General features: G+C 37.8%; 5 protein-coding genes across 5 annotated transcripts; 2 read left to right on the top strand and 3 right to left on the bottom strand.

The window, feature by feature from the left end:
* Window positions 1–2,612: 2,612 nt before the first annotated feature.
* On the bottom strand, window positions 2,613–5,261 carry GCK72_017072 (uncharacterized protein; the record flags this gene model as incomplete). Its single annotated transcript, XM_053731865.1, has 3 exons — window positions 2,613–2,847; window positions 3,599–3,788; window positions 5,126–5,261. 3 exons carry the CDS (start codon window positions 5,259–5,261, stop codon window positions 2,613–2,615), a joined length of 561 nt encoding a protein of 186 aa, XP_053580778.1.
* GCK72_017073 (uncharacterized protein) lies at window positions 3,054–3,401 on the top strand (the record flags this gene model as incomplete). The annotated part of the gene is made up of 1 exon (XM_053731866.1): window positions 3,054–3,401. One exon carries the CDS (start codon window positions 3,054–3,056, stop codon window positions 3,399–3,401), a length of 348 nt encoding a protein of 115 aa, XP_053580779.1.
* Window positions 5,262–5,356: 95 nt separating the features above from the next.
* On the bottom strand, window positions 5,357–10,465 carry GCK72_017071 (uncharacterized protein; the record flags this gene model as incomplete). Its single annotated transcript, XM_003093751.2, has 5 exons — window positions 5,357–5,566; window positions 5,615–6,253; window positions 6,966–7,136; window positions 7,185–7,271; window positions 10,325–10,465. 5 exons carry the CDS (start codon window positions 10,463–10,465, stop codon window positions 5,357–5,359), a joined length of 1,248 nt encoding a protein of 415 aa, XP_003093799.2.
* Window positions 10,466–15,698: 5,233 nt separating this feature from the next.
* Window positions 15,699–17,405, top strand: GCK72_017070 (uncharacterized protein; the record flags this gene model as incomplete). Its single annotated transcript, XM_003093761.2, has 5 exons — window positions 15,699–15,878; window positions 15,925–16,202; window positions 16,259–16,681; window positions 16,730–17,216; window positions 17,274–17,405. 5 exons carry the CDS (start codon window positions 15,699–15,701, stop codon window positions 17,403–17,405), a joined length of 1,500 nt encoding a protein of 499 aa, XP_003093809.2.
* Window positions 17,406–18,313: 908 nt separating this feature from the next.
* GCK72_017069 (uncharacterized protein) lies at window positions 18,314–18,526 on the bottom strand (the record flags this gene model as incomplete). Its single annotated transcript, XM_053731864.1, has 1 exon — window positions 18,314–18,526. The coding sequence occupies one exon, from the start codon at window positions 18,524–18,526 to the stop codon at window positions 18,314–18,316; it is 213 nt and encodes a 70-aa protein (XP_053580777.1).
* Between the last annotated feature and the right edge of the window lie 1,859 nt (window positions 18,527–20,385).

The following is a 20,385-nucleotide window of genomic DNA, read 5'->3' as shown; positions in this document are numbered from 1 at the left end:
TGATGCGTGTTCGACCTAGAACATCCTAAACGTGACATTTTTCTGAAAAAAGCAAAATGTTTTTTCAGTTTTCTGAGAAAACTATACAATTGGGTGAAAGGAAAGTGTGTTCATTGAATTCTACGTACTCGATTACATCGGGGTCAAAAGTTTTCATTCTGTTTTAGCGTACTGGGCTCTCAGGGCAGACCGTCAAACATTTCAATAAGCTCCCCATGACGGCCCAAGAGAAGAAAATGAATAACTCCGCCCACGTTCATTGCGGTCCCTATATTTAGTTGTTTTTTTGTATTTTTAAAACTTATACTTTTTTATGTATAGTCCTTTCGGTGAATAAATTGCAATATATGATATTTCAGCTGTTTTTGTGCGCGAAAAATAAATCAATAAGGCGATCGAGGGGTTCCATGCGGTCCGTGTCAGAAGTTGGTCGGAAGTTGGTCGTATCTTGGTCGGCTTTAGCAGCGGTCTTGTCCAGAATCCGACCAACTTCCGCGCTAAAGTTGCCGGTGACTGCCGAGCAATAACAAAATAACGAGATAGATATTTCTCATGTTTAAACAAAAAATCAGAAGAAAGAGGAGCCGAAGACACGAAACGAGTGAAAGGAAGTCTGTCCGAAATGATCAATAGTTCAAATAAAGATCATTCGCGAACCCAAGTTAGTTCGATTAGACTATTGGAATAAAACAAGTCTAAGATGGCGAAAGGATTAAAAGATTATATTTCAGATCATCGAACCGTAAGCGTCGTCTGCAGGGTTGCAAGTGCGACGAGATCCAAACAAACCAAAATCTAAACATTACACTTCATTGAACAAGTGTCTTTTTGTTCTTACAGAACAATTAGAATCGTGTGCGTTGAAAATAGTTTCCTTGCCACCGTCTCCGAGCAAATCCTTGATGTTGTGAATGCCATTACTCAGATGCTGAACAACTTCCTCTCGGCTATTTTTGAGATGTTTGCCTGTGTCGATTTTTGGAAACTGATCAAACTTTAGTGCGCAAATAACTCGACCCACTTCAGCAAACACCTACAAAAACTGGATATCTTTCTGACTGGAAAATCTATAGTCTAACCTCCTCTTTCAGATCGTGGGATGTTTCTGGTTTCATGAAAGATTTCGGAGTCTGGGTTGTCTAATCAGTCTCTAGTAGCAGCAACACTATACTATTTTTCAGAAAATTAACATTCAAATCCCACTGGTGAATCGTCAGCTGCAATTCGATTGTAGAAACTGGAAGAATGCAAAATTACCTTTGTTAAAGGTTATCTGAAGTTTGTTCTACTTATGAAGTTTGAATATGTTACAAAATAGAACACATGTTTTTAGATAGAGTGAGAAAAATAACACAAAACAAATAAACTGTTAAAATAATTGTTTCCAATAATTTATTTGATTTTTATGCCAAATTTCATATAATTCAAATAACATGCCTAACTGTCTAACTAGGGATGATCTTGGCGTCAGTTTGGAGTTATGAAACATGACCTATATCATTGGAAAGCTGAGAAAAAACTGATTTTAGTGTTTCCCCAGAAAAACGAGGTCAAAGTACAGAAAAATGACAAATTATTAACTTTCAGACATACAAAATGTTTTTTTTTAATTGCTATTTCACCGAACTTTGACCTCATTTTTCTCGAATACCATACCTCGAGGGATAAAACTGAATATATATTTGGAATCCACGTTTTCTCAGCATTCCAATGATATAAGTCACGTCCCATGACTCCAAACTGACTCCATGATCTTCCCTAGTAAGTCTCCGACTCTGAAAAACTGGAAATATACGGAAACGGAGAATTCTGTCTTGAATACAAAAGCCATGTTTCAACAACACTTCATTCCAAAATCAGAAAAAATTCAAATCCTCATAAAATCCGAATAATTCTCCAAGTTGTACTCATGAATCTCAATCACATCCTCCATTATCGCTACAATCTTCGCGTCTAACCTCCTCTTTCAGATCGTGGGATGTTTCTGGTTTCATGAAAGATTTCGGAGTCTGGGTTGTCTTTCTACAAACAGTTTGAGAAGTTTGAGTTTCAGAAGAACGGAAGTGTTTCTGCTCTCGGGAAGGCGACCGTACACATTGTTTGATCATGTCACGCCTATAAGGCAGTTCCATTTAAAAATTGATACCCAGGACATTTCCTTAAATAATCTAAACCAGCCCTCAACAGAACGTCTCAATCACATATTTATTGCAAACAATTTTAATATTCAACAATATTAAATCATATTAATTAAACAATTATATAATTTATGTTGCATTTATGGTTGCAGGCGGGTGACGACGTGTAGTTGTTGTTGTTCGTGAAACAGCAGCACGGGGAAAACTGAAAATTTAGGCGGAGAGAAACGGTTTTAGTTCAATCATAACACTAACTAGACTTCCAATTCTTCATCCTTTGCTGTCTCCTCATCATCCACCTCTTCGACGGCTTCCTCTCCCAATTCTTTTTTGTTTGATCATCTTCCGACTCATTGGTTGGCTTGATGTGCACACAGGGGTGCGAGGCGTAAGGTCCGCAACGAAAAGTTTTGAATTTACCGGACGCGATGCGTGTGCGTCGCGTTTTTCATTGAAAGATGCGACAAACACACGCTAAACTTGAACTTGGCACTCAGCCAAGTCCTTTTTTGGCACGGTGCCAGCCGCTGTGAGACGGAGCGCGTTTAGGTGACCTTGCGTTTTGCACCCCTGTGTGTGCACATCGATTCGTTTCGCATAGCCACGCACCGGTTGTCCACTCGATGACTTCGGAAATCTCGTCATTGTCTCGCGGTGCTGTGTAGTTAAGCCATTCGAGGAAAGTGATGGAAGACTCGTATTCCGGCTTCTGGAAGATTTGTATTGAAGAATTGAAGAAAGAAGTTATGTTTGGAAAAATGGAACTTTAAAATATCTTTCACACCACAACGTCTTCATCACATCATTTTGTCTGACTTTCATTGTCGTGGAATTAACTAGCCATTAATTCACCACCTTCAATAACCAGCCTAACAACTCTATGGCGTCTGTTAGATTCACAAATATCTAACCAAAATGGCTATAAGAAATGGTTTTGACAATGAATTCAATACGTGTTATGTGACCTTCCCGAGGAAATGCTCAACAACTCTCGTCGACTACTTGCGTGCCCTGGCCTCTGATTGTGCCGACCCCAAGATAACGATCGCCCTCGATTCGCTGCATATAAGGAAACGGAATCAACGGGAAACTTCGCTCTTCTCTTGTTCAACACTCTCTCGCTCTACTGGACATTCAACTGCTGGAAGCTCCATCAATCGACGTCTCAACCGCGTCTCCGACAACTACTCCACCAATGCTCCGGCTCCCGAAGAACTCCAGGCATCTAAAGTATCCTCACGTCCCATTCACAATATTGAATAAACCTGTCACACCTTTCCTCTATTGTTATTCTCGCATTCTAAGTCTGACGGGGTTCACCTTCCCTCTAAAGTCAGCACATTCATCAATTAATTTTTCTTGTTATAAAGTTGTTCTTGTTGTTGACCGGGGAAGGCAGCACGGGGAAATCTGAAAATTCAGGCGGAGAGAAACGGTTTTAGTTCAATCATAAAACTAACTCGACAACAATCCGAACAGATGTGCATGACGATGATGTCGCTTTTTCTTGTTTTCCACCATCCTTGAAACCTGAAAAATGTTCGATCGGAGAGAATCGTTTTGTTTCTTCTACAACTAACACGAAGAACGTCGGAACAGTGATGAAGTCGTTGATCTGAAGCACTTCTTCGATGGCATTTCTCTTGTTCTCTGAAAAATATAAATTACTGAAGTGAAACAATGTGAAAACATGACAAAAATACGTAAACGAGAAGAAAAATTGTTTGCGAAAGTAACAATTTTATACACTTTCATTAAAAAATACAAATATACTGTCGAAAAAATAAAGTTTCGACAAGGATTTCAAAAAAAAATTTCGCGGGCTGGCACACGCAAGCGCATAAATTTGTGGGCGGATTTTAAACTGCAATCGCCGCATTTCTAATTTCAGTTGTTTTTTTTTCAAATTAAGAACCGCGCTGCTTGCAGATTTAAGCTCCGCCTACAACTTTATGCGCTTGCGTGTTCCAGCCCGCGAAATTTTTTTTTTGAAATCCTTGTCGAAACTTTATTTTTTCGACAGTAGTTCACACACTCAAATGTTGGAAAGAAAACGGAGTATGCATTTCTAAAACGAAATTCAAAAAATCTCAAAAAAAAACATTTGGGTTTCTTCTAGATTAAGTTTCAACCCTTTGGTCGATGTTTTCTTTGATGATTTTTTTAAATCAATAGCAAGGCTGTCAAAAAGGCCGTGAGCCGATTATATATCTCAGTTCCCACCCAAATTTTCGCTCAGGCGGCCTTGTAGATTACCAAAAGATTTGTCGATGTACAAAAATTCAGCCGATTTGGTTAATCCGCGGCCTCGACGACCCAAAAAGTCGAAGGCCGCGGCCGGCCGTGCGACAGCCTTGATCAATAGGGAAAATATTAACAAATGTGCAAATGATAGTTTTGAAAAGGGGTAATTCCGATTAAGTATCCCAAATTTGGATTTTCTCAAAAAATCGGCCAAAAAAAAGTGGGTTTTTGGCCATAACTCGGTTGAAAAATTACAAAAATTCTGAAACTTTGTTAAATGAATCATCAATATATGCTAAAAATCAATATATGCTAAAAATTTCAGCTTTCCTCGATCAATTTTCAAAAAGTTCATTTTTCAACCTATGAGCACCTACACAGTAACCCGGAGCTGCAACCCAATATTGTGCATACGTGTCACACAACATTCATAGTACACGATCATATAAAAATCTAAGCCTAGGGCGCGCGTTGCTCGAGTCCTACAGAGAACGCGTTATATCCGACAGCCCTGGCCAAGAGGAACCCTGGGAGTGGAGAAATTTATGGGAGATGTTGAGGCTGGCTTGGTAACAGCTTCTCTACAGATCATCGTCCTGCGACTACGCAAACCAGTGGGATATGTAACTGTACGTTGCTTGACCGGACCCGAGTTGTGACTGCTCTCTGAGCGGAACACTTTAATGTCCCCTCACAAAATAAGCTCCCCAGCAACTGGTGGCCCGGCCAAAGCCGGTAATTACCACTAATGCACCCCAGGCTCGCTTGATTTGTCGTGAAGACCTCGGTCAGAGCGAGCACCCCCAAAGGACACCCTTCGTTACAGAAGTAGACGGGTCTTGGGCTGAAATGTAAAAGATTTCCCAAGTATCCGATCATGAAAAACAATGTCTATCTGGAAATGTACGGGACCGGAGAGTACTGTCTTGCCTGCAAATTCAATGTTAAACAACTGTTCATTCTATAGAAAAAATTCAAATTTTCACAAAATCTGAATAATTCTCCAAATTATACTTATGAATCTCAATCACATCCTCCATTATTGCCACCATCTTTGTTCTAGCCTCTTTACGAGCGGCCACTTTCTCTTCCTCCGAAATCTTTGCACTATCAATAAACATATAAATTTCTGGGACCACCATCATAGCCATCAATGGAGCGAACAGATTGTAGCAGTCTTGGAGCTGAAATTACTTTAATTTTATGTAGGTAATTGTTCGCGAGTGTTTTACCTCATGGAACGAGAACAATTCCTTTCCATGAACTCTCGTGAAAGTCTCATGATAGCATTTCAAAAGTTCTTGTCCTCTCTCCCGACGGTCTTTCACCGATAGACATCCCAAGAGCAGTTTGGAAAGATCCAATCCTGGTGGCATTCTGGCAACTATTTGCCAATCAATCAAAGCCTTCAACTCCAAATTTCCATTTTTATTCTTACTGTAGAGCATATTATACTGCCATAGATCACCATGGTTCAGAACCAATTTGAACCCTAGGATTTCAGAAATCCTAGTGTATCTTGGCACAAGCTCTCTATAACGTTGGAAGACTTCGATTAGCTTCTCAGCATTTTCTGGATGGTCTTCTTCAAAAAGTTTTCGAATCGTTTCAAACTTTTTTGCAAGCTCAGTTTCATTGAAGAGTTCATTGAACATCATTTCCAGCCAATCTCGATCTATTGCCCACTTTGTCTCTTCTGGAGACAGTGATTGAGCCAGAGCTGAGAACGTGGCAATTCCACGAACCAATGGGAGGAGATCGTCTGCGTTGATTGATTGGTACATTTCAATAGTGTGGATGTTCGGAATAAATTCAAGAATTAAGTATCCCTTCAGATCGTCGCTGTTGTCAAACTGTTTCAATGAGTAGGCCTGAAAAATTGTTTTTTTTTCCAAATCATTGTCTATTTCCTCGGTTTTGAAACCTCCCGACAGAAATGATGCTAAGAAAGCAAAGGGAGCGTCGTTGTATTTTTAAATACGGTTATGCAACAACGAACTTAGAAATTCAAACAAAACATCGTTTGTTGAATAAAATCCTAATTTTAGAACATACTCAAGAACAATGACAGTAGAGTAACGTGTCGATCGCTACTGTGAAAAAAAAGTTTGGCCTAAAAAAATTAACAGACTCCGGAAACGGTTTTAAATGGCTCAAACTGGTCAAAAATGATGTTTTGATAGTCTTCTAAATGTTTCTGCCGATTCATTGAAATTTTTAAAATTTTGTTGCTTAAAATTATTTTTTCTCAGCGTAAATCAATAGCGGAGCTCCAGAAGTCCACCAAAACACCATTTTTGACCAGTTTGAGTCAATTTGAACCGTTTCCGGAGAATTTTAATTTTGCTCATTATCGTCGATAATCACCGACCGCCGGGGGCGATTGACGATTATCGATAATCGTCGACCGACTATCGATACTCGCCGGTCGATAAATTATCGATAATTGTGAGTGGCATAATCGTCGATAGTCATCGATATTTTTGAGACGATAATCGACTATTCATCAACTGTGTTCCGTCGATTCAAAAATAATCGAGAATTTGGTCGACACGTTACTCTAAATGACTGTAAGATACCCACCTTAGCATATGGAATATCCGGATGATTGAACTTATTCAGTTTCTTATAAACCTCCACTTCCCGATTATGAATCATTCTAGTCACAATCGAAAACCTCGCCAGCTTCTCTGCATCAAATCCTTCACCACCTTCAAAACTCATAATATTGAATTGAGCGAGTTGGGATGGGATCTGAAAAAGAAATCATGTGATTCTGAAATTAATTTTTCTAAAGGTTACCTTGAGCGCAAACTTCTGCGGAAGTTCCTTTCCCTCCTCCACGTTCTGCCAGTCAGGTTCCACCAAAGCGACTCGAGACATGAATCCCTGAAATTATTATTCGAAAGGGGGAGTTCGGGAAATTAGGAGCATGGTACAACATTTGTAACAAAATATATATGGGCATTGCAATGATAACACTCAACCCCGCCTTATAGCTGATTCTGTTTTTGTGATTCTAGGCCACCGAAACCTGTTTTCAGTGTTGTCAGTTTTTCGATACTGTTAAAACGAAGCAGTTGAAGAAAAATATTTATTTAAAAAAAACATTCTCGAAACGGACGGGGACGAACTTTCCAAAGTCTGGAACACAAAAAAAGTTCGGCCAGAGCACTGACCAATTTCAGATATTTTCAAATTCGCTTTGAGGGGGGTTTTCGAGTATTATCATAGGAATTTCGGCTCTATTGGCAAATAATGGTCCCAACCGCAAAGAACGGTCCCAAAAAATAAAAGAACGGTCCCAAAGAATTACATGGTCCCTACCGCAAAAAATGGTCCCAACCGCAAAGAATGGTCCCAAAATTTTGGGTGACCCAAATTTCCGAATTACATGGTCCCAACCGCAAAGAATGGTCCTTCAAAATTGATACGAAAAACTTTTCACCATTCTCTTAGGCTTAGGTTTCTTAGAAATTGGTGAAAAAATTGACAAAACCGATTATTAATCGTATTTGTCAATTTTTTCCCAATTTCTAAGAAACCTAAGCCTAAGAGAATGGTGAAACGTTTTTCGTATCAATTTTGAGGGACCATTCTTTGCGGTTGGGACCATTCTTTGCGGTAGGGACCATTCAATTCTGAAAGTTGGGTCACCCAAAATTTTGGGACCATTCTTTGCGGTTGGGACCATTCTTTGCGGTAGGGACCATTCAATTCTGAAAGTTGGGTCACCCAAAATTTTGGGACCATTCTTTGCGGTTGGGACCATTCTTTGCGGTTGGGACCGTTTTTTGCGGTTGGGACCATTCTTTGCCAATAGAGCCGGAATTTCCATATTTCTATACACATTTTGAACCATGTTAAGATGAACTCTCTGACTAGTTCGATCACCCGTAGACACACGAAAAAAGTTGACCATCTCCAATTTGCTAACCCATATGATCAAAGATAGTATCAAGTGTTCTCAACCAATTGGAATACTTTTCGGCAGGGTCCATCACCTGGGTACCTAGGAAAATCAAAAAATCGATATTTTTTGGAAAATTTTTCCTGAAGTAGTTAGGTATGAAATCTCAACGGAAAATTGTTGTAGATACTATTTTAAGCATTTTTGTGTTTAGAAGAAAATTTGGCTCAATAGGCAAAGAATGGTCCCTAGATTTCAGGGTACAAGCTAGAACGAATTGAATGGTCCCAACCGCAAAGAAAGGTCCCAACTCGGAACTTTAAAATTTTTCAGCAAAACTAAATTTCACGCCCCTTTTTACCTAGGCTTAGGAAAGGTTTGGGGCCACCTGATGATTCACATTGTCACTACATTCCTGATAAAAATGCCGTCGCTGCTCGCCCCTCCCCCTTTTTCTTCCTGTCATGTAGTCCTTTGTCAAAAAAACGTTGCAAATTTGAAGAATCTTTGCATCAACTTCCCAAGTTGAACATTTCGATAAATTTCATCATGAAAGCGTAAATTGCAGATGACCCGATAATGGAAATGAGTCATAAACCTAAATTATATTCCAATTATTTTCTCCTAATTTTAAATTGTTATCCTTAATAATTCAGTTCGAATGATTCTATTTAGGAAAAAATTCAAAAATTCAAAAAATTCCATTTTTTCGAAGAATTTTTTGTGGTATGATCAAAAACTGTGTTGGGACTGAAATAAAATGACTTACTAGGGAAGGCAGTCAAAGTGGTGATTTGGGACTTGTCCTATATCGTTTGAAAGCTTAGAAAATGTTGATTCTCAATATATATTCAGTTTTTGCCCTAGAGGCCTGGTATTCGAGAGAAACGAGGTCAAAGTTTGGACCCTTGACAAGTCAATACCTTACCGACATGTTAAAAATATCGGCAGCGTGGTAGTGAGGCGGTCTGTCATGAGGAAGGGTGTGGGTTCGATTCCCTGCCATGCAAAACTTTATTATTATTATTTTTAAGGAACTTTCAAGATGTTCTGTTTGGCACTGACTTGATTTTTTCAAGATTTGAGTAATGTAATACAAATTTATATGAGAAAAGAAAGGAATTGTGAGAAAAAAACAAAAAGAGTTTTGCGAATATTTCGAGACTATTCAATCATCAAGTGATGGACAAAATTTTGAAAACTTTTTAAACACAGACTGATATTTAAACATATCAAAAAGCTAATAATATAAAGAAAAGATATTTGCAAAAGTTTTTAAAATTTTATCATTTGATGATTGAATAGTATCTCCACTTTGACCATATCTCCACTTTGACTCGAGGGCCTTCGCTAGCTAACTGAATAAAAAACTCAAAAAATTGTTTTGGAACATCAACAATGATTTACCGGATGGGCTCGAAAATTAAAATCCAATTTTTCTCCTACTTTCCGAAAAAGTATATTTTGGGGGATGGAGATACCAGTAGGGACAACATGGATACAAAAATAAAATTTTATGTAGATTCCGAATTTCAAATAAAAAATGCTGTCTTCTCGGGTCACTGCCGAGATAAAAACGATTTCATGAAAAAAAACCCGAAAATTTCATGAATTTTGAAAAATTTCACAATGAAGGTGTTGAGCTGGAATTTTCTTCTAAGCACAAAAAATGCTTAGAATAGTGTCTACATCAATTTTCCGTTGAGATTTCATAGCTAACTACTTCAGAAATTTTCTTTTCGAAAAGTATCGATTTTTGATTTGCCTATGTATCCAGGTGACGGACACGGCCAAAATATACCCCAATTTGAATGGTCTCCACCCTTTGAATGGTCTCGTGAGGGAATTATTCTTAGCCTCTTGTCCTCTATACTGATAATGTCCTACAAGAATAAAATAAATAAATAAATTTGCTGAGAACACTTGATACTATCTTTGATCAAAAGGATTGGCAACTTTTTTCGTGTGCCTATGGTCAGTTGATCGATGCACGATCAACTCGGAGAGTAGTTTTCTCAGCTACGAGACTCACCTTCTTATCACCTATATTAACCGCGGTCTTATTCTCTCCAAACGTGGCTTTCGTTCCAAGTTTCTCTTGAAGATCCGATTCCACATCTTTCCACGTCACATGGGTCTCCAGAATACCACCAGACGTCTCATAGAGCGACATGTTTGAAGAGTGAAAAAAGAAAAGTGCAAGAGAAATACACAGTGTAGTCAATGTATTTATAGGTATGCGTGCCGATTGCCTTTTGTTGCGCAATATGGCTGGTTATTGCGACACAATTTGATCTTTTATGTGTAGCCTATAGAGGAAGACCAGAGCCTTTGAAAACGGCTATGAGAATGTTAGAGAAAAGGGGAGAGAGTACATAAGTTCGTGGAGGCGCGAGAGAAACAGAGAGAAAACAAATGACGTCATAAACGCTCTACCCGTCTAGACGGCGGGGCTGCAACGACGCGCGGACTCCGCAGCCAAATTCCTCGGCCCCGGGAAAACCATGCTTGTCAAATGAGGGGCCTGGCCCTCTTTTCAGGAATATAGGATTTAAAAATACTTTTTTTTTCCACAAATTCAATTTTTCATGATTTCTGTGAAAACCAAAAATTAAAAAAAAATTGTTTAAATTATTAAATTCAGCGCCTAAAAAACCTACTATTGTATAGCTACTTGCTATCAGGAGAGAAACGACTCGACGTGATTCTTTACTTCTATCTTTATTAAGAACTGAATTCTAATGGAAATGAATACTTAGAATAACCGGGGCACGTGAACAGGGTTTCACGTAAGCAATGCTACACAACACCTCCCTCCACAATAAGAAACGTTCGACTTTTCTTCCAAAATCCAGCTAAACCTCCGACCCGACATGTAGAACCATCCGTCCTTGTCGTGGCTCGGCAACCAGTTGTTGTTTCTCATCGAAGTGGTCTCATTCTCCCGACTCCATATCCAGAATCACGCCACCTTTGATTGCCTGCTGCTAATCTGTTGTTCCAGGCTGAGCTTGGAATATTTACCTTTAGTGGACACACTTCATGAAATTCTTCCCGTTAGCTTCTCGTTTCCCGAACTTTTCCTTCTCTTCATGGTCCAGTCGCGTGGGAATACTTTCTTCACTGCCCAGATAATCAACGTTTTCCAACGGTTGGTTGGTCGAGTGGGTAAGACGTTGGGTTTAAGAGGTCACAGGTGAATTGCGCAAGCATATATGTAGGTGAAATGTGGTTTGCACGTCGTTACGAGGGGTACTGCGCTTCATTGATATTATAGACATATTGTAGACAAATTGCGAAAAAGTTGTTCTGATCCGACCTATTCCGGACCTATCGCGCTCGAAACTGTCAACATATATGCTGATCGCGAACAGTTGTATGGATAAAATTTATTATTTAAAAAAATTATACAAAATAATAAAAAAAGATGAATTTCATTTTCAATATTAATAGAACTGTCGTTGTCTCCTTGTGGAATAGTGGAATCGGTTGGGTCTTCGATTGAAAAGTCGAACAGAAGGAGTTCTCTGAAAATGAGGAATCCATAAGAGACAATGTCTCGCTCAAGCCACTAGGCCTTGTTAAAAACCGGCCAAACTTGTCCATTCTGACTGATTTCTTGATATGCTAGTACCCTGAGAATTCAAAAATTGTATTCTATACGCTACAAGGCTGTGACTTTTTTAATCTACCGAAACGTTCGATTGTCGAAAGATAGGATTGAAATCTATTCAATTGTCATCTAATAAAATACTTTAAAAAAAATAAAAATTTCAATCCTATCTTTCGAAAAAATGTTAACTTCAATCGAACGTTTTGGTAGGTCAAAGAGGGCACAGCCTAGTAGGGTATAGCATATAATTTTTAGAATTCTCGGGGTACTAACATATCTAGAAATCAGCCAGAATGGATAACTTTGCCTGATGTAACGTGGTCCAGAGGTTGTCTCTTAATATTTACCTTATCAATAGCTTCTCTAGTTGTTTCCTCCCCCACTGATTCCGCGTCGCATTCATTTCCTACAGTTTTTGATGCTTTGCTCCAAGCTCCGCCTTCATTGTTCGATATGTTTCTTTGAACTGTAAAAAAACAGCAATCTTTACCAATTCACAGAGGCTCTTTTCGAGTCAGGAAAACGGGAATTGTGGTTAGTGACGGCACAAAATATCGTGCAGTTTTCTATAGAAAACTAATTCGAGCTTATCAATAGAGCGCACTAAACAGAATTATGCGTCTCGAAAATCATATCGCAACTAACCGTAGTTATAAAATGTCCTATACCCGTTTTAAAACTCACATAAAGCAATATGAAACCAACGATGAAATCTTCCGACATGATTAGAGAAATGAGTACGGGAACACGGAATGTATCGGTCCGCCGATAAATATTAATAAACTTGAGATTTGATTACGTAGCATAGTTGTACGGAATGCCATTTTCCGAAAAACCGGAATCCGGAATCCGGAACCGGAATCAAATTTTTCATTTTCCGGAATCCGGAATCCGGAACCGGAATGAAGTTTTTCAAATACCGGAATCCGGAATCCGGAACCGGAATCAAAATTTTAATTTTCCGGAATCCGGAATCCGGAACCGGAATGACGAAAAAAACCCGAAATTCCGGAATTTCGGAATCCGGAATCCGGAATGATTCGATAAATTTGCAAGGCCAACTCATTTTTTCGAGTGTTTTTAATGATATAAAAAGTTTGAAACTACTTTTGAGGTTCAAAACCGAAAAAGAAGTAATGCAGTTGTCTTTAAAACTCAAAAAAAATTTTTAATTTAAAATTCAAAATTCCGGAAAAAAAATTCAAAAACCCGTAATTCCGGAATCCGGAATTTCCGGAATCCGGATTCCGGACAACTATGTTACGTAGGGTGAAAACTTGGAAACTGAAAAATATTATATGGTTTTTATTCGTGAGAACTCTCTTATTTTCATTTTCAGAGATCAAAAAAGTAGCGGAACAGCAAAAAATCAGATTTTTTGCTTTTGAGGTGTGTAACATGCAAACAACTCTACACAGGGGTATAGAAAATGAACAGGAACTATTTAAATAAGGAAAAATAAGAAAAAAAACAACTAATTAGTCATATTACTTATGTTTTCAGGATGGTATTAGGTGACTCGAACCGGTGAAAAAAAATCAGTGATTCTAGGAAATGTGTTTTCTAGACCACAAACAGATATACTACTTAATGAGATTTTAAGAATGTACGTTTCAGACGTCAGATGTGTTTGATAGGGATGCCTTCAAATAAATATCTGAGAAGCTTAGGGTATGGATAGTGCGCTCTATTGATAAACGCGGTCATTACGGGTTACGGTAGGACTGCACAACTTTCAAAGATCAACAACACCCAGAAAGAAAATATCAAAATATCAGATTCGTCAAATCGCAGTTTCTCAGAAGGCCGTGTTCTCAGGCTAACGAGAAATGTTGCAGAATCATAAGTTCGTTGATTTTTGCAGAATTGGCGGCTTCGAGTGATTATGGGAATGATTATCCAGAATTAGGTTTGATAGATGTGTCTGGAACGAACAGCATAAATAGATTGGAGCAAAATGATCATTTAATTCAAGTTTCATTGGTTTTTGAACTGTTAGAATTGGCGTTTAACTAGATATGAAAGTAAATTGAATTTTTTTGGTTTTTTTTTCTATCAAAGGGGACCAGGGTTGAGCGGAATTGTGCCTGAAGGAAATCAGCACAACAACTGATATTTTTGAGTTGTTTTGCAGCAGAGCTAATAGTTTTTACCAAAAAAAACAAAATTTATCACAAATTTAACCATTTTTAGAGGCTTTTAATTATGTATTATGTTTGTACCGGTTCTGATCTATTTTCGCGACTCACGAAGTCGTAATAAAAAATTAACTATTTACTATTTTTACAACAAACTAAGGACAAAATTGTCTTCTAAAAAATGACTTCTTTTTTCCGCCTTTCGCTTCCAAAACTGTCACATCCCCTTTTCCTACCGTAACCCTTGTGTTCGCGTTTATTTTTAGGGCGTACTTACTCAGCAGCCTTTCGGTGGAGCGCATTAACCAAAACAGAAACAGAAGTTAAATTACAAATGAGAAAATGGATGAAAGGATACCTTTGAACATAAATCAAAACTTTTGGTTGACTCCGCCCCCAAAACGGAATTGAAACAGTCGGTACATACCATACAAACCCGCTGTATGAACAGTTTTAGGGGTTTGATGTAACACCAACTTGGGGAGGGAGCCGAAAACACTCGATAGGAGCAGATGATTTTCAGGGAATAATGTGTATATTGAGTATAATTGTTTCCTCGAAATTCGAAAGATCACATTCCTGAAAATCATAAACATGTAATTTTCCATGAGGCAATGGTCAACGATTCTTAAAACTTTCTGCCTTGAAACGTGGCCTATCCCAGACTTGCGTGGAATTCCGACTTCCGAGTTTCGGATTAGAAAAATCACTTCCGACTTCCGTCATTCCATAACTGTGAAATTTACGAAAAGTGAATTTCGTAGAAATACATTGAAAAAATGGTCTAAAAAGAGAGAAAAATGGCTTTTCTTCAGCCAAAAACTAATTTTCCACTGATTTTCGAGAATTTTATGATTTTTCTCTTGTAGTTTTTGAATATTTGCGAAAAAAAAAACTAATTCCGACTTCCGATTTCCGTTTTTTTTTCAGAAAAAATCAAATAATTTTTGGTCGAATAAATAGTTTGGAAAAAATTTCGAACATGATTTAGTCAAACTATTTAATTGACCTCTCAAACAATGCCCAGCGCTGCATCAAAGCTCATTAGTCTACTGCCTTCAACAAAAGATAAGATAAATTAAAGTGCTGTAAAATTGCCAAACCTAGCAGAAATCGATAGACAATCAAATTCTAGTGGAAAATCAGTTTTCACAAATTGCTGACAACCCTCCAGAATCCAAATATTCTGGTCTGGAAATCTGGGTCAAATCCAAAGTTGATACATGTGTTTCGCGCATGTTTTATTCCAAATTTCATCCTAAGGATAGTGTCTACACGGTTGAAACACATTCTTACACCTATCCATAAAAGTTATCAGTTGTTTTGAAACGTCATGCAAACTCAAGTATCTCCTATCAATGTGATAATCTCCGCCTCAGCCTCTTCTACATGCTATAGGCAAGAAAAACAAGAGTCTTATCTTTTTTAGTGAAGCGAGACTATTCTTTGTCGTAAACACTTTGTAGTTTGTGGTTTTTGCAATAGGCGTAGTCTCTTGATTTGTTCACATTGCGCAATACACCCTAATCAATTGTTATTTGTTAAAACCGTGTTTTGTAGGAAACTGTACGTCCCTTGATAACAAAGTGTTATTTTGTAGTTAACAGGCTCTCTATAAATAGGGAATTTTTTTTTAGCTATTATTCACTCTCAAAATGATTCTTATTTTCCTTCTAACTACAATTCTTGCTGTTTTGATTGTCAGACAATACAAAAGAGCCCGTAAACTACCACCGGGTCCGATGGCTTTACCAATAATTGGAAATATTCCACAACTGGTTTACCAGTCATGGAAACATAAAGGAATAGTTCCAGCATTCGAATTTTTCCGGAAGGTAACGGAGAATGGCTTGATTCTACATTTCAATATTAAACTTTCAGCAATATGGAAATGTATTCACACTATGGCTGGGCCCGTTCCCTCATATCAGCATCTCCGACTATGAAACCAATCATGAAGTCTTTGTGAAGAATGGAAACAACTACAAAAATCGGCTCTTGCCACCCTTGTTTGAGCATTTCAATGCTGGTTTTGGATTGCTATTCGCTAATGGAGAGATTTGGACGGAGATGAGAAGATTCACAATGCTTACTTTAAGAAACATGGGAGTTGGAAGAGATATTATGGAGCAAAGAGTGCTGGAGGAAATTGATGCAAGGTTAGTTTCAGAAACATTTGCTTTTAAGGAATAATTTAATCATGTTTGTCTTTCAGATGCGCTGAACTGAACAAAGAAGAAGTCGACGGAAAGATAATCGTGAATCACGGAGAATTCTTAGATCTTATGGTTGGAAGTGTCATCAACAGCATTCTTGTCGGGATACGCTTCGATGAACATAACAAGAACGACTTCTTCCATCTCAAACATCTTACTCACCAACTAAACGATGTTTTCACCATCTTCGACATGATGGCTCCTGTATGGATTGTTAAAAACTTTTTCCCGAAACGCTATGCAAAAACTAAGTCAGGCATGAATGCAGTTAGTGATTACATCGGTCGAGTGGCTGAGCAAAGATGGGAAGATGTCAAATCTGGAAAGTATGTTTTGAATGAAGAAAACCCAAAGGACTTTGTTGATGCATTCTTTATAAAAATGGAGAAAGAAAACAAGAATGGTGGTCACCCAGCATATACGTAAGATTTTTGTTTTTATTGAAAAGTTGGAAATGAATGAAATTGCAGAATAAAGTCTCTGAAGTACGTTCTTTCGGATCTCTGGTTAGCTGGTCATGATACTACAGCTGTTACACTGACCTCTGGTTTTAATCAATTTATGAATCATCCTGAAGTGATGAGAAAAGCGAAAGAAGAGCTTATGAGAGTCACCAATAATGGATCAAAATCTTTAAGTCAGAACGACCGAATTGAAACTCCATATTTCAATGCAACAGTGGCTGAAATTCAGAGACATGCGTCGGTTCTTAACGTGAACTTTTGGAAAACCAGCGATGCTCCTACGACAATAAACGGATACCAACTGGATTCTGGAGAAATTCTCACAGCTCAACTCGGTGGTTTACATGCGAATGAAAATATTTTCAAGGACGCAGACAAATTCAATCCGGATAGATTCCTGGAGAATGAAAAACTGCTACACCAGCTCATACCATTTGGTATCGGGAAACGATCATGTGTTGGAGAGAACTTGGCTAGAAGTAATTTGTATTTGGTAAGTTTATATAGAAAAAAAAGAGTCTGATGTCTATATACAAAAATTGTTTTCCAGATGTTTGGCAATCTGTTGCTCCGTTACGACATCAAACCACACAAAAAATTGCCGTCGACAGCCGATCAACTGCCATATACTTCTGCTAAAATTCCAGATAGATCCGTTAATCTTGAATTTGTTCGTATTTAACTTTATGAAATGTTTGATTGCGGGTATTCGAATGATTGAGAGGCTGCCATTGACAGTCTCTTTTCTCAGACTTATCGCCTTGCTAATTGTTAAAAGCTATGAATCATAGCTGGTAACAACTGTTCTTTGCTCATAATTTCAACGTCTATTTTATTTCTCTAATCATAAATGTTAGAAAATCGTTTAATTTTAACTTAAATTCTGTTGTCAGAAATTCTAATTGAAATTCTAATAAGATTTATATCAAAGGTTTATCAATCGAAAAAAATTGTCACCTGCTTGACGAATACAACTTACACACAGGTCCTTACGCACCCAAATGACCCAAGGCATTGCTGACGCTTTAGCAGTGCAAATTCTTACTGTAGGCTTAAAGGCGCATAGCAAAAAAGTTTTCCTACAGTATACAAAAATTAATAAATCAGCCGTTTTCTACCGAAATCAGTGAAGTTTTGGTGTTTTATAGCAATAAAATGACGAAATTCCTCCTAAACTTATTTTCAATCTCCAATACATTGGTTTTTTTCCACTGAAAACATTTTCAAAACATTTTTATCGCGTTATGCGCACAGTAGACTTCTGACGCGTTTCCTGTCGCGCTGACGCCTCAAAAGTAGATTTCGGAGTGATAGGGTGCAGTGTTACAGTGATCTAGATTCTAGAACTAGAAAATGGACGCCCTCTGACATTGTCGTTTGTCAAAAACAGTCAAGAGATCTTTCCGGAATGAAAATTTCAATTAGGGAATGAGCTCACAAGAACGTAGACATTACAATATGAAAACATCAGAAAAGACCTAAATACACCTTTAAAATATCTGCTTTTTCAATTCAAAACTAAAATCGCTTCTCAATTTCCGATTCGGATCGATTTTATTACCAATATTTAAAAACAATTCATAATTCTTTCTATTTTTTGATCTTTCGACGAGCCGTCTTCTGCTTCTCCGCCACTTTCTCTTTCTTTTCAGCTCTTTTTTCATCTGCTTTGCTGTCATTTGGAGCCCCGATTTTCAATAAATCATTCATCGCCGCTAAACTCTTCTTCGGTGTAGCCGTATTTGATTTTCCGGACGGTACAGATCTCAGCGTGGATACTCTCGATCCATCGGAGATATTCATGTGCTGGACGCGGAACTTCGGATCGAATGGTGGACGTCTCTACAAAATATTTACCTTATTGAAGAAATTGTCGGGAGATCGCAGTGGGGCTATTATTCACAGTTAAATTCACAGTTAAATTACTTTAATTACTCTCCCACAAAAACCAGGCGTGGCCACTCCTATTGTCGAAATAAAAAAGTTCCGACATTTTTTTTCACGTCAGAATGCAGACACAGTAGTAATTTTGTACTGAGTCTGCATTTTGTCGTAAGAAAAAATGTCGGAACTTTTTTATTTTGATAATACCGATGGAAGAAATTAAAAACTAAAATAGGCAGATTATTTTTTACAAACAGAGTGCTGAATAAAATAGTAAATCAAAAGCCCTAGAAGAAACACGGATTCTGACATTTCCGAACTTGACTTCTGACTTCCCCTCCTCTTTTTATTGTATTTTTTTATTGTATTCTATTTTTAATTGATTAACCTTCACGTATCGAGCATGCGTAAATAAATAATAATAATAGTAATAAAAACCGGGCCGCCGTGTAACTCGCTGAAAACTCAATATTATGATTCGAGAAATATACCAAAATGTAGATCTCAACGAGTTCTATCTCCGTGACCCACTACGGGCCGGATGGCTAGTCGTTAATGTGGCAGGGCTAGAATGATTTTTTGGCACTTTATCTCGACCAGAATTTTTTTTTTTGCGTTTTTATTTTCGTCCCCCAAAAAAAGGTTTTGTTGTTTCAGTTTTGGAAAAAAACCGAGTTTTTGGCTGCTTTCTATTTTATGAGTAACAACTTTCAGAACTATTTCGGTTTTTATAAGTGAAAATCCGAAAACGGAGATCGGAAGTCGGAATTAGTTTTTTTCGCAAATATTCAAAAACTACAAGAGAAAAATCATAAAATTCTCGAAAATCAGTGAAAAATTAGTTTTTGGCTGAAGAAAAGCCTATTTTCTGTCCTTTTAGACCATTTTTCCATGTATTTCTGCGAAATTTACTTTTCGTAAATTTCACAGTTATGGAATGACGGAAGTCGGAAGTGATTTTTCTAATCCGAAACTCGGAAGTCGGAATTCCACGCAAGTCTGGGATAGGCCACGTTTCAAGGCAGAAAGTTTTAAGAATCGTTGACCATTGCCTCATGGAAAATTACATGTTTATGATTTTCAGGAATGTGATCTTTCGAACTTCGAGGAAACAATTATACTCAATATACACATTATTCCCTGAAAATCATCTGCTCCTATCGAGTGTTTTCGGCTCCCTCCCCAAGTTGGTGTTACATCAAACCCCTCAAACTGTTCATACAGCGGGTTTGTATGGTATGTACCGACTGTTTCGATTCCGTTTTGGGGGCGGAGTCAACCAAAAGTTTTGATTTATGTTCAAAGGTATCCTTTCATCCATTTTCTCATTTGTAATTTAACTTCTGTTTCTGTTTTGGTTAATGCGCTCCACCGTAATGCTGCTGAGTAAATACGCCCTACTAATAAAAACACGAGGGTTACGGTAGGGAAAGGGAATGTGACAGTTTTGGAAGCGAAAGACGGAAAAAAGTCATTTTTTAGAAGACAATTTTGTCCTTAGTTTGTTGTAAAAATAGTTTATTTTTTATTTTTTATTACGACTTCGTGAGTCGCGAAAATAGATCAAAACCGGTACATACATAATTCCAATTTTAAAGCCTCTAAAAATGTTTAAGTTTGTGATATATTTCGTTTTTTGGTGAAAACTATTAGCTCTGCTGCAAAACAACTCAAAAATATCAGTTGTTGAGCTGATTTCCTCCAGGCACAATTCCGCCCAACCCTGGTCCCTTTTGATAGAAAAAAAACCAAAAAAGTTCAAATTACTTTCATATCTA

The sequence above is a fragment of the Caenorhabditis remanei genome, chromosome V (assembly GCF_010183535.1).
Source record: "Caenorhabditis remanei strain PX506 chromosome V, whole genome shotgun sequence".
In the NCBI taxonomy this organism is placed as follows: domain Eukaryota; kingdom Metazoa; phylum Nematoda; class Chromadorea; order Rhabditida; family Rhabditidae; genus Caenorhabditis; species Caenorhabditis remanei.
Note: the sequence above shows the minus strand (reverse complement) of the source record. Positions and strands in the feature narration are given on the sequence as shown.